This window comes from Ammospiza nelsoni, chromosome 11 (genome assembly GCF_027579445.1).
Source record: "Ammospiza nelsoni isolate bAmmNel1 chromosome 11, bAmmNel1.pri, whole genome shotgun sequence".
NCBI lineage: Eukaryota > Metazoa > Chordata > Aves > Passeriformes > Passerellidae > Ammospiza > Ammospiza nelsoni.
In genome coordinates this window covers 21811414-21825449 of record NC_080643.1, presented here as the reverse complement: position 1 = coordinate 21825449, position 14036 = coordinate 21811414, and the positions used below count along the sequence as shown (strand labels likewise).

The 14036-nt window shown below is 46.3% G+C and overlaps 1 protein-coding gene across 3 annotated transcripts in view; it reads left to right on the top strand.

Moving 5' to 3' along the window:
- FAM120A (family with sequence similarity 120 member A) overlaps window positions 1–11406 on the top strand; it is a 47980-nt gene extending 36574 nt beyond the window's left edge. For 2 of the 3 annotated variants that reach the window (XM_059480371.1, XM_059480370.1), the window contains exons 14-18: window positions 448–631; window positions 1488–1625; window positions 3024–3165; window positions 6948–7044; window positions 9501–11406. In XM_059480371.1, the coding sequence (XP_059336354.1) occupies window positions 448–631; window positions 1488–1625; window positions 3024–3165; window positions 6948–7044; window positions 9501–9812 (873 nt within the window). In that variant the 3' untranslated portion in view covers window positions 9813–11406. The remainder of the gene's footprint in view (window positions 1–447; window positions 632–1487; window positions 1626–3023; window positions 3166–6947; window positions 7045–9500) is intronic. The other variant, XM_059480373.1, reaches the window with a different exon arrangement.
- The last annotated feature ends 2630 nt before the right edge of the window (window positions 11407–14036 follow it).

Sequence of the window (14036 nt, the reverse complement as noted above, 5' to 3'; positions counted from 1 at the left end):
TCATCTTAAAATACAATCATCTTAAAATTACAATCATCTTAAAATCTTAAAAAAGGCCTTTTTTGTGTTATCCAAATCATGCGAAGTTACTATCTACCTGTAAAACCAGGAAACTGATAAAACAGTTTACTGAATAACCCAAACTTTTTTGTTTTTAACTTTTTGAAAGATATGAAATTGTATCCCTTCTTTTTTTGTGAATTGAGGGAAGCTGATCCCAAGTTTGCTTTTGATGGTGGCTGTGGTCCCTTCTCAGGGTTATAACCCTCCAGGCATGCTTCAGCCTTTATGCACAGACTCTGGGTTGCAGTCCAGGTCTAGGATGATGATTCTCTCTCTATTTCTGTATTATTTTGGGTTTTCCTTTGAATTTGTTATGTAAATGTAGCTTTATACAATTGAAATGAGAATTTTAATGTCCCTCTGTGACCTTCTCTTTATTCCTAGGCTGAGCAGGCAGCCAAGGTTGAAAAGATGCGTCAGAGCATCCTAGAAGGATTAAATTTCTCCAGGCAGAACCATCCTCTCCCTTTCCCACCTCCACCTGCCATGCCTTTCTATCCAGCTTCTATGTATCCTCGACACTTTGGGCCAGTCCCACCACCTCAGGGCAGGGGGAGAGGCTTTGCTGGTAAGTGATGGGACAGCGGTGCCACACGTCACCATACCTTGCACATTCCCAAAACTGCCAGGTCTGCTCAATTTCATAGGGAAAATACAGAAAAGGAAGTGGTGGGCTTGTGTTGGCATGTGCCTGCCACTGTGTTTTGGGGTTGCTTTTATTAGCCCAGTGATATGGAATGTGCTGTATTGCTGCATATTTTCATCAGGATTTTAGTAACTGTGCCAGATCAAAATATTTTTACTGTTTTTGTAGAATTAGAAAAAAGAGGAATAGATTGACACTGGGCAGTATGAAAAAACTTTTATTTGCACAGTAAATTGGTTCAAAACATTTATAAATTATCAGACACAGTTTAACTGTCAGGGCTAAAGACAACCTTTCCCCCTCCCCACTCCTCTGTGTTTTGCTGCAGTCATATAGCCACTGGCACCCTCAAGTGTAAATACTGACATAAACATTGCAGGCTGTTCCTAGGATTGCTCACTTCCTCAAAATCTCTCCGTTCCAAGGCCCAGAGGTGTAGAGATACTGGCCACAGGCACTTCAGGGGTGCCCTGACTGTAGCTACCAATGCTCACTGCCAAAAAGTTGTCACAAGCCTTTACCATGCCACAGAAGTTGGGATTCCATTCCAAGCCCCAGGGCCTGCCCTTTGGGTCAGAGGCTCCCTGCTGGCTGGGACAGCAGGATGCCTTTGGCCAGGGCTCCCTCGGCGGTGCTGCAGTATTGCCTGCGGGAGTGCGGCCCTCCCGCCTGCCTCTGCAAGGGTGGAAGGAGGCAGCAACCTCTCTGCTGGGGCTTTCCCAGTTGCCTGGCCCCCTCACAGCTTTTCCCCTGTCTTTCTTTACCCTGGGTCTAACAGGAGTCTATGGCTTTGGAGGCCCTTATGGGGAAACCGTAGCCACAGGCACTTACCGGGCCTTCCGGGTGGCGGCAGCGGCAGGACACTCCGGAGCCTTCTCTGGCAATGACAGCAACAGGACTAGCAAGTTTCAGGGCGGTAATTATACCCAAACCCCTTTTCTTAGAGCTTCTGGCAACGGCTTCCTCCACTGTACGGGTTGGTCTGAGGCTTTCCTTCTGACTCCCTGTCTCCTTAACTGTCTCAGCTTCCCTCTCTAGAGCCTGCCCGGCTGCTGTCCGCTCTGCTCCCATCCCTGCCGCAAGCCCCCAGGCTCCTCGTGCCAGAAACCTCTTCCAAACACAGGAGAGCCCAAACCCAGCAGGCAGCCTGTCTCCCACTGGCCAAGAGGGCTTGTGTAACCCACTGGCCTCTGTATTAACAGGGATTTTCCAAAATCTGGGGACAGTTGAGCTTTTTGCAAAGACCTAGCATAGAAATTACTGTCTTTGGTATTACTGCTGAGCCCTTCTTTGCTGGCATTAGTGCTGGTGTGGACACAGGAGTGGGATTTACTTCCCTACCTGTGTGCCCATTGCTTACTTCCTGTATGTGAGATGATGGAAGCTTGTTGAGGGTAAATTTTTCCCACATATTTAGCTGTTGTTTCTGGCCTCTGAGCTTTTATTCTAAGAGCAAACATACCTCTAGTGCTTCATGTGTGGATAACTCTGGCCCTGCAAACCATCTGCATTTGGAGATGAAGGACTTGCACAGAGAAGTAGGAACCTTCTGGATGTAAGCAGTAGTATAGTTCTCAGCCTATAACATTTGGAGACTAATTATGGCTGCATAAATGCTGTGGTTTGTAACCCTTTTGGTGCTGATGGTCTTACCAGTAACATCTTGCTCAATTCACATACCTGGATTTCTTGAAATACGTGTTATGCCCCAGAGCTGATTTAGTATAAAGACATGAGCAACTTGAACAGAAGATGTAGTTGCATCTTAGACAACTGTAACTTCAGCTGCCTTCTTTGAGGGGAAATGATAAACACACCTTTTAAACCAGATCTGTTTGAATGGTACATTTTTATAGCAACTTAGTGTTAGTACAGCTTGTCCAGCCTAGTAAATTCTTTATTGCCAATATAATCTGTGTGATCTATGCTGATACTTGCTGTTGGCTAAAAAGTGCCTTGAACCTGCAAGAATTCCTTCTTCAAGAATTCAGGAAAAAAAACCAGTCTTCAGCCAACTTGTAAAACTCCCCTGGTTTCTTGAGGCCTATCTCAAGTATATTTTCAATTACTGAAAGTGAAGCATTCATGTCAGACAATTTTTCTTTTCAGAATTCATATCTATTTTTTAAAAAGGGTGGGGGAAACAGGCTCTTGGAGTTCTAACACTTCTGGAATACTGCAAAATGAGCAATAACCTCACAGTATCCCTAGAGGAAATGGGGTGGTGAAATCTGGGCAAGCCAGCTTTCCATTCATTTGGAACTTTACTGTGATGATTGTGAAGATCAAAGTTTGGTTTTGCTTTTATGTGCAGGAGTCCAACCTATTCCTTCTCAGGGAGGGAAACTTGAAATTGCCGGCACTGTAGTCGGCCACTGGGCTGGAAGCAGACGTGGACGAGGGGGTAGAGGGCCATTTCCTCTGCAGGTGGTGTCCGTGGGAGGACCAGCCCGAGGGTAAGTGCCAGCCTGGGGATGTGCTGCTCACCTGGGGTTTAATGTCTGAGGAAGCAAGGAAAACAGAAGCTGGAAGCAGTAGAGATTGCATATGACACACTTTAGGGCACATAGGGTGAATTATACCCACTGAATATTCAAGAATTCCTTTTAAGATGCTTTTCACCAGTTACAGGTATAAGCATTTTTATGTGCAAATAAAATTCATACTCAATCTGAAATATATATATACACACACACAAACACAGTAAGCATTTTTATGTGCAAATAAAATTCATACTGAATCTGAAATATATATATATATATATATATATATATATACACACACACAAACACAGAGCTTGCTTTTGAGTGAGGAAATGACTTTGGGACTTTTCCATGAAACCAGTAGATGCATTACATTAAACACCTTTTTGTGGAAGGACATTTATCAAGAAGCATGATAACAGTTTTAATAACTACATTATGTAATCCTGTGAAGCAGAAAACTCTTGAAGGACATTTCTGAGTTTAGTAGTTCTCTGTTACAGTCATGATGGAAGTGTGCTTAAAAGAATATTAATTTCTGTAGCTCTTCCACTTCATTTCACTACAGCTGAAGTTATAGGTGCACAACATGTCTGAAAAGCAAGTACTTTGTTACAAAAATACCTAGTTTGTTACTTTTAAGATGGTATTTTTTCCCTAGGCTTGCTGGTTCTGTGTCTTACAGAACTCTCTTTATCTTTCATTAAGGTTGTGTCTATTACAGGAGACAATCCTAAAGGACTGTGTATTGTGTCCGTCTGTATTAGTGCAGTAAAGCTGATGGACTTATTGCCACCTTGAACCAGGGAGCAGCAGTGTGAAAGACTGCACTGCATGAATTTCATCTCTCTGTTCATTTACTCCAGTGTGCACTATGGAGCTTCATGCTGGAGTCAGCCAGAGCTGTTGGAATGCATGTTGTGTTGGGCTGAGTGAGGAGCTGGGTTAATCTGAAGCTCTGGGAGAACTGGAGCTGCTGTGGGGCCAGGGAGAGGCAGGAGCTCTGGGAACAAATGTGAGCAGGTTCAGTGGCTGCAGAGCTGATCTTTTGAGGGGACCTCATTTAGCTAGGACTGCCCAGCTCTCAAGAATGAGATCCAGCTGCCAAAACAGAAGCATTGAGTGTTGTTTTAGGTGTTTCAGACAGCTGTCAGGTGCCTGGGTGGGTGTGGGGGCAGGTTTGGGAGCCCTGCACTGGTCCAGAGCAGCATCTGGAGAGATGGGGAGTGAATAAAGGTGGGGGGAGGAATGAGGTTTGCTTGGGTACCAGGGGACAAAATAACCTTTTTTAGCACTGAAATGAGGTTCTTGGATGATCATTTGTTCTGTTCTTCATGAGGATATATGAACAGAAGCTGGTGGCTTCTCCCAGTGATGTGCACTGTGTGTCCTCCCAAAACCAGCGTGTGTGGGCAGCCTGGGGCTCAGAGCTCACTTACATCCATACAGGACAGCAATTCCTCCATCTCCTGAAGGGGGAAATACCTGGATTCACACAGAGCATCAGTAGCCAGGAACTGAGAACCATCCTTATCTGGGAAGTGAACAGATCACTGAAAGGGTGTTGCTGCTCCTGCCAGTACCTTTATGACAGAGAAATATGATTTTTCAGTAGTAGATTTCAATTTGAGATAAAATGCCTGAAGTTTCTTTTTGTTGGAGGTACTGTCTTAAGGCAGTGTGGTTTGGTGCAGATTGTCACCCCAAAGAGACAGGAAAATTGTCAATGCCAGATCTTCCTCTCTCCATCAGATCAGCACTGATAGGGTGCTGGTCACATGTAGAGTTACTAGAATAGGCCAGAGGTAGAATGACTGCAGGCAGCTTTCCTGTTTGGTCAGTTGGTGCTAAAGTAGAACCAATAGGAAAACATGATCATGTTAAGGGTTCTACCTAAAGACAGAACCACAGAAATACTTTGAGTTAGAAAGGAGCCACAAGGATCATGTAATCCAACCCCTGGCCCTTCACAGACCCCCCAACAATCCCACCCTGGGCATCCCTGGCAGTGCTGCCCAAAGGCTCCTGCAGCTCTGGCAGCCTCGGGGCCGTGCCCGTTCCCTGGGGAGCCTGGGCAGGGCCAGCACCCTCTGGGGGAAGAGCCTTGCCCTGAGATCCAGTGCTTTAACAGCAGGTTCATGTTGGCAGAGGTTATTTCCTACAAAGGTCACAACTAGGAAACAGCACAGCAGGTTGTCTTAGTTCATGGCCCAGTTTTGCACACTTGTATTCCATTTTTATCTCTTTCAGCAGAGGGGATTGAGTCAGGCTTGTTCACCCCATTGCCTCATGTCTCTGCAATGCTGAGTTCAGATGTTGTTCTTCTTGTGTAAAATTGTACCAGCTGCTTTGCATTAGCCTCGATCCAGCAGTGGATTTAGTGTGATTTTCTGGGCAGGAGAAGTTTTACAGCTCCTTCAAGGACGCGCTTTGACCTTGTAAAAAGAGAGCCAGTGGGGTTGGCAAGGAGGGAACACAGTGAGAGGGACTCACGTGCAAACCACAGCTCCTCTGTTCATTCTCTGCTGTCACTTCTAAACCCCAGAATTTGATCTCTTAGTGCCCAGTGTGGGAATTCACAGCATATGAGAGGAGACTGGGGGGCACAGTGCAGTTCCGCTCAGGGGCCTGAGCAGCACACAGCCAGCCCCAGTGGAGTCAGGGGTCACACCACCACCTCCTACTATCAGGCAGCACATCCAGAGCAAACATAGGACATTCCCAGGCTTCTAGAGCAATCCAGGATCTCTGGTAGGGAAAATAAGGAATTTTTAGGAGAACATTTACGTAAGAGTTCTTAACATAATGATTGGGAAATTCAGTTTCTGCAGCTGATGGAGTTAAAGCAATTGTAGCTGAATCCTGGAATTGCTGTGGTTGGAAAAGACCTCTGAGATCATCAAGTCCAGCTGTCAACCCAGTACCCACCACCATGTTCACCCCTAAGCCGTGTCCCCAAGTGCCACGTCCATGTGTTTTGTGAACAGTTCCAAAATTATGACTCCAGCAGTGCCCTGGGCAGCCTGTACCAGGGCTTGACAACCCTTTCTGTGAACAAATTTTTCCAAATATATCTAATCTAAACCACCTTCCCTGGCACAGCCTGAGACCAAGGTGGGAAAGTTTGGTTTCATCTGATGTAATTGTACTGAATCACACCAAAAACCACCGCCTAATGTGTCTTACTTGGGAGTCTTCATTGGAAGGCATCCCAACTTACCAATTGCCACATGCCAGATAAAGGTGAAGCTCATTTATTCCCTCAGTTTCTTAGATAATTTTGTACCTACACAACTTTTTAATTCTGCCTTACTTTCTTTTATCAGAGCCTGTGTCGTGTTTACGTTGGAAGCTGTTACTTAATGGGGGAAATGTCTTTCTATGTGGTTCAAATTGCTATTTTTGTATGGTGAAAGTATTTTGAGCTCTGGTTTTAAAGTGCCATGAGGATAATTTGACACTTGGAAGATGTTTCTGCAGAGCTTGAAAATATAATTTATTGTTTCTTTTGAAAGGAAGTCTAGAAAGAGACATTTTATTGCTCCAGACCCAAAAGGTTTTGTTGGGTTTGATACAATTGCAAGCAGCAGAACCCTACAATTCCGAATTAGGTATCTTTCCTCTTTCAAAATGTGTTGATGATAGGCACTAGACAGTAAAGCTAGGGAAATAATAGTCTGGCAAAACTAAATGCAAAGCAGTTGTAAAGAAAACTGATCAGTGTTTTATTTTCTCCCCTTGCCCCACCCCTGCAGGCGACCTAGAGGAGTTATCTCCACTCCGGTGATAAGAACTTTTGGAAGAGGTGGAAGGTACTATGGGCGAGGTTATAAAAGCCAGGGAGCAATTCAGGTAATGAAGCCATGTGCCTGACTGCAGCACGCTCTGGGACGGGCTGGGCTGGGCTGCACCCCAGACCAGCAGCACTTTCACAGCTCCAAGTGCTTCTGGCGACCCGTGGAGGCTGTGAGCCGCACAGCGGTGACAGGACAGGCTGTGTCACAGCTCACTTAAAGCAAACTTTGCTTCTACAGACAGATGTGGAAGAATGTATTTTGACATGAATCTTGTGCCTACACAGCTCTAACCAGCCATGGGAGTAGAAGAAAATTTAGAAAATGGGAGAAATACAAAGCTGAAACAAATTAGCAGTTCTGTTCCTGCCCCCACTCTTCCCCAATTTTTTTTCTGGGACCACGGTCCAGACTCATGAAGCAGTGAAGGATCTTTGCTGCTGCCATGCTCCAGATCTAAAAGGTCACTCTAAACTTGGGAATAGCAGAGCAGCCTTTCCCCCTGAGCATGCAGGTTCCTTCCTGGTGATACCCTGCAAAACGTCCATGGATCATGACTTCGGTCTGTTCCATGGATCCTTCAAATACAGCTGAGGCACACTGCTGACCTGTATGAGATGTCAGTTGCTTTCAGAGTTCTGTTTTTCTTCCTTTTCCATGGTTCTGGCTGCTATGCAGTTTAGATGAATGAGTAGTAAATAGTTGGAAAAACTTCCACAATAAATATGTCATATGGACATGCCATTTGTCAGAGAGACCTGAGAGTAGGGGGAAGTTTTCAGGTGTCAGACAGTAAAAGAATGTTCTGCAGTAGATAATGAAGGAACTATTAACTTCCAGTAAAACTGACTGTTTTACAGGTGTAAAAATTCAAATACTTCTCTTCCTTGTTAAATTGCTGTGTACGCAGACTATATGTCTACAAATGTACCTGTGGATCTGAAACTTTACATTTTAAGTAGAAGAGAAACCACTGTGTTAATAATAGAGCATCTAATTTCTGATTTAAGCTTTGAAATAAAGGAAATCCTGAAAACGAGCTCCCAAATACTCCAGGCTTACTACAGGTGTACATATGGGAGTACAGTTCAGGTAATAGCTGCAGGTGTCTTGACAAGTGCCATCAAGGTTGGGTATTTGCATTTTTAATAATGATCTGTAATTTGGATGGTAAATACTTGTGATCACAAGGACCTGTGTGTAAAATTGTGCCTGGAGAAGATAAGTGGCATTCTCAATGGACCTGAGCTCATTGCATTTTGTGGTCATCATGGCCATATAGGATGTTTCTTGTATAGGAAGATAAAAAAGATTATTTAAAATGCATATGGCAGGGAGAACTTGGGAAAGTTTCCATGCAGTGAGTGGACTGTGAGAGCCAGGTGAGGCTGGGAGGTGCCAGTGGCCCCTCTGCCTCACTGAGGCAGTGCTTGTGCAGGACCAGGCTCAGCCAGAGGCACTTCCTCCCCTCAGCTTGGGAATCTGACCAAAACAATCTCTTTGGATTTATCCAACACGCCAGACTGCTCTGGTTTGTCCCAAGATGAAACTTATCACTCTTGTTCTGGAAAGAAACTAAAGCATGTCTTGAAAGCTGAATTTAAAGATGTCTGTAAAGAGGCACGGTGACAGTGATCACCCATACCTGTGCAATGGGACTGAGAATTGTGATTATCTGGATAATGAGAATGCTGGAGAACAGCAGTTCTGACTCGCCTGCAAAGTTCTTCTGTAAAACCCTTCAGCAGCTTACTGCAGGTGTTCCAGTAGGTGACAGGGGAGGTTTTTATACTGCAGAGCTGTTTGCTGCTGTTTGAGGCATCCCTGTCATAAGCCATTTCTTAGCACTTGACTTTGTGAACAATGTGACAGACCAGTGTGCTGCTTCTTAGCAGCCTAACCTGCTTATTTTGGTTTGTTTAAAGGCTATTATGTTTCTGGAACACTAAGATTAATTGCAAATACATAACTAATTGTATGCTGCATCAGTCTAGTTTTTTTGGCTGTACTCAGTCTTGTACAATCTTACTATATGCTTTTTTATGAAAGCCTTTCCTAATCTTGCAAGCATATAGCTTGGTGCAGGGAATAGTGCATGGTGCTTCTGCACTCCTCCAAACGCTGGCTGGAAACAGTCGTGTTTGTGTTTGAGTAACACAGAGTCCTGCCACTGAACCACAGCACACATGAACTGAGGAGCAAAGTGCAGCTGGACATTGATTCTCAGTTTTGGTGTTTCAGACATTTATGTAGCTCTGATGTTGTAAAGGAGGGCAACAGCAAAGTTAAAACTAAAGCATTGCCCCAGGGGCATCAGAAGGCTCTGGGGAACACCGAAAAACCTCTCCATGTATTTTGTGGGCCACTTCTTTCAGCAATGCCTAATATTTGGTGTTCACTCATGACCCTGTGCCCTGCATGCTGCCTGTTGTAGTGTCCTTATATCAGACTGTACATTTATATACATTTTTAGCACTGGTTCTTCAGTAATTCTCTTCTTTTTTTAACAACTAGGGCAAACCTCCTTACGCTGCTTCAGCAGAAGAAGTAGCCAAAGAACTTAAGTCAAAATCCGAGGAATCTAAATCCTCACTTGTGTCTTCAGATGGATCCCTGGCTGAAAATGGAGTTGTGACTGAGGAAAAACCAGCTTCCCAGATGAATGGGAATACAGGAGACATCAGGGCTTCCAATCAGTCTGAAAGTGCCTTGAGTAATGACTCTAAAATGTGCAATACGAATCCTCATTTAAATGCACTAAATGCAGACAGTGTTTGCCATAAAGATGATGCTCTTGAGGCCACTGTCTTAAAAAAAGAAGAGTAAACTTATTTTTTATAGAGGGTGAAGGATGTTGGGAAGGGTCAGGATTAGGAATATCTGGAAAGAAAGAGAGCCTACAGTTACGTACATTTTTTCCTTTCCGTAAGAGAAAAATGAGGACTTTGGAAATTCGGATCCCTCTTTGATGTCAGAGATTTAAACAACACATTTTTTAGTTTTAACCAGTTGTAGTCAAAATGCTACAATAAAACAAAAAAAAAAAAAAAAGAATGAAGAGCATTTGACTCCCGCACTTAAAATGAAGTATACATAAAGTTTAAACTGGTTATGACAAAAGCTTGTAGTTTTGTTTTTTGAAATATAAAGAAAACAAATTTTGGCAGTCTTTAAGTATATATAGCTTAAAACTATAATTTTTAGTACTTGGCACCATATGTATGCCATTATATTTGATTTTGCATTACTGTGTCACAATAAAGCTTTCTTTAAGGCTTTGATTTCATGATTATGGGGGGAAAAAGGCACAACCACAGTTTTTTCTTTCTGAAATCTCATCACCGTTGCCGTGGTTCTTTTGTGTTAAAAATGTGCAAACTCTCGAAACTACCAATTCTCAGTAACACTGCAGTTCTGCTGAGTTCAATAGACATCATACATACGTTACGAGCGAGTTAAACGGAGATAAACTTGAAATCATAGAAGATGCAAACGACCTTTCAAAACAAACACAATGTGTTAGGAAACTTTTTGTGACTAATACCATGCATCCGTGATCAATGAACTATGTGGTTTTGAATCAGACGTAGACCATTAGTACTACTATTTGAGCTAAACTTCTGCATGGTTCATGATTTTTAAAGTGTGTAGTTAATATTATGCATGTTATTGTCCTCTTTCTTCCATTCTTACAAGTACTGTGCCCATTTGCAAAACAAAAAAAGCTAATAATCAGTAATAGTCCTATAAAAGATGTTAACTATGTTTAGTCATTGACTGATCTTGCTCTAACCTTAAAATTTTGTGATTATTGACCTCTGTTGCATTTATTCTAAAACTTAAAAAAAAAATTATCTAGCCGTTTTGAATATCAACGTTACCCTGGTGTACTCATTGCTGTATGCATTATTGTTCTCTGTTGCTGTTTTATGCCTTCATATTAGCAAATATGAAATTCTGTGAAAAACAAAAAAAAAACGCTTTGATCTTCAAAAAAAAAAAAAGTACCCCCCTTCTGTAGCAGGAAACAAATGGCTTGTTCTTGAGAACTTTCCCATCAAGAATTTAGTATAAGCAAATATACCTGTATCATTTTGATGTTTTTGTTAGTGTTTCCAAACTTAATGTACTTCAAAATCAGAATCATTTCTTTATATTCGTTTTCATATAATTCTCCTGATGCTCTTCATCACACATTAGTGATCAGAAATGAGGTGTAATTCCCCATTCCCTGCCCGCCAGAGCTAAGTAGGTATCTTAATGTAAGTTGAAGGGAGTTCTGCCCCAACTCATGGATTGTGCAAGAATGAACTACTGTTGGGTTTGGCTGGTTGTAGATGGATTGTGGTGTGGTGTCTTTGAAGGCTATTGAATGCAACTTACAGTGCTTAATAAAAATCTTTATTCTTTTAGTATAAAATACTGTATGCCTTTTTTGTCAAGTATTTTTTTAATTAACATGTAAATAAAAGTTTTTCCTATGCCCAAGTCAAGTGGTTGAGTTGCCAGGATCTGTGGTGTCCTCCTAAAAGGCAGAGAAGGGAAGCATGGCCTTTGGTTGTGGCTGCCCCTGGATCCCTGGCAGTGCCCAAGGCCAGGTTGGACAGGGCTTGGAGCACTCTGGGACAGTGGGAGGTGTCCCTGCCCTTGGAAGGGGTGGCACTGGATGGGCATTAAGGTCCTTCCAACCCAAACCATTCTGGGATTCTGTGATTCACTCGCTGCTGGGGGACACCACACCTGGTTGGAATCATGCCCGGGCTTGCTGGTGTGTGCAGCTCCTTTAGATGTCACCTTTAAATGTCAGATGGGTGAAGAGATGCAAATGAACCAGAAATAATGGGGCAGTTGTTTAAAGAAAAAGAACGGCAGGTGCTCACAGAGGTTGTTGGGGGTGGGCAGTGAGAGAGTGGTGGGCAATGCCTCTACAGAGCTGGGATCTAATGAGTCTGTTACACAACATCCAAGTGACAGAACACGAGGAGCTGCAGATCTACACCTTTTGTAAGCTGAGGGGCTTTCTCCCCTGCCGTGCCTGTCTGCTCGCTGTGTTAGCTACACACAGCCTGGGGTGAGCAGTGGGCACAGCTCCCCCTGCGCTGCCCCGAAGCACAGCTGTGTTTTCCACAAGGGACAGCAGTCAGTCTCTCCTTCCCGAGACAGATCCCCCTGCAGCAGCCGGAGGGGTGGCATCCCTGCCCTCCCTGCTCCGTGCAGTGTGGCTCGCCCCCTGCCAGCCCTTCTCTGCTCTGACAGCATTCCCACTTCTGGTTCTCGTGCAGCTGCAGGACAAGCCCTGTCCCATTGCCCAGCAGGTTTCCTTTTCAAGTCCAGACTGGGAGCTGGCATGGAATAGCCAGCACCAGCAAAGCCAAGGTGCATGGCCGTGGTGTGTGTGGCAGTGCCAGTCCCGGTGTGGGTGCCCTGGGAACGGGCTGGGCTGTGAGTGCCCAGCGATGTTCTGTGACCCCGCAGCCCTCGGGACCAGCACGGCGCTCCTGCCCGCTGTCCCGGGCAGCTCCTGCAGGACAGATGCATTTAGCACTGCCGCAGTCCTCTCACAGAGAGCTGAACTGACTCCAGCATCGGTGAGCCCATGGAATGACTGGCCACTGCCTGGGCTTGCTCCTGAAAAACATCTTTGACACCTGAATTTATGAATAGAAATAGAATAGAATTAGAATAGAATATGGGATATTTCAGTTGAAAGTGATCCACAAGGATCATTGAGTCGAACTGCATGATCCCTTCAAGGCTGATCAAAAATTTAAGCCAATTTTTAAGGACATAATCCAACTGCCCCTTGAACACTGACAATTTGGGACACTGACCCATTCTGCAGGACCATAATTCAGGGTCTGACCACCTTCTCGGTAAGGAAAGCCCCGGTGTGACCAGTATCTCATTAGCCAGCTCCAACACAAGAGTGTAACTGGGAGAATCCACTCTTTGGGTGGGAAGTGGGGCCACTGTCCGTTCTGTGCCATCAGCGACAGCACCGGGGCTCTTCCCTCACAACCCGTCTGTGTTAACGAGCGGCGATGCTCGGCGTGTGCCGCAGCCGGTCCCCGGCAGTGCGGGCTGTCCCCCGGCCTGCCCCGGTCCCCGCAGGGCAGGGCAGGGCAGGGCAGCGGGGAAGGGCTCGGCTCGGGGCATTCCTAACGCAGCGTCCCGGCCCACTTTTGTTCCGGGCTCCCGCCTGCGAGGCGTGTCCGGGCAGCGGGGAGGGCAGCAGGGCGGCCCCGGGCCAGGAAGGCCTCGTCACCGCCACTGCCACGGCCATCGCCATGGCTATCGCCACGGCCACTGCCACCGCCACGGCCATGGCTATCGCCACCGCCACGGCCATGGCTATCGCCACCGTCACGGCCACCGCCACCGCCACCGCCATCGCTATCGCCGCCGCCATCGCTATCGCCGCCGCCATCGCCGCCGCCATGGCCGCTCCGCCTCTTCCTGCCCGGGCCGGCGGGGGCGGGCCCGGGGAGCGCCGCTGCCGCCCGGGCTGTTCCCGGTCCGAGCCGCCGAGGGGTGCGGGGTTACGGGAGCTGGGACAAGCCCTGCCCGCGGCTGGAGCCGCTCTCCCTCTCATTGAGCGGCTCTGGGGACCGCCGGACGGAGCCCCCGTGCCTGGTGCAGCCAGCAGGGGAAATGGGGAATGGGGATGGGAATGGGGAATGGGGAATGAGAAATGGGGAATGGGGAATGGGAATGGGGATGGGGAATGGGGATGGGGAATGGGGAATGGGGAATGGGCCGTGCAGCCATCGCTCCTGCGCTGGGACGAGATGAGGATGAGGCCATGCACGTCTTTCAGTGCTGCCGGTGCCCAGGAGCACCGTGATCCAGCCCCGCACTGATCCAGCCCCGCACTGATCCAGCCCCGCAGTGATCCAACCCCGCGGTGATCCAGCCCCACAGTGATCCAGCCCCGCGGTGATCCAGCCCTGCACTGATCCAGCCCCACACTGATCCAGCCCCACACTGATCCAGCCCCGCACTGATCCAGCCCCGCACTGATCCAGCCCCGCACTGATCCAGCCCCATAGC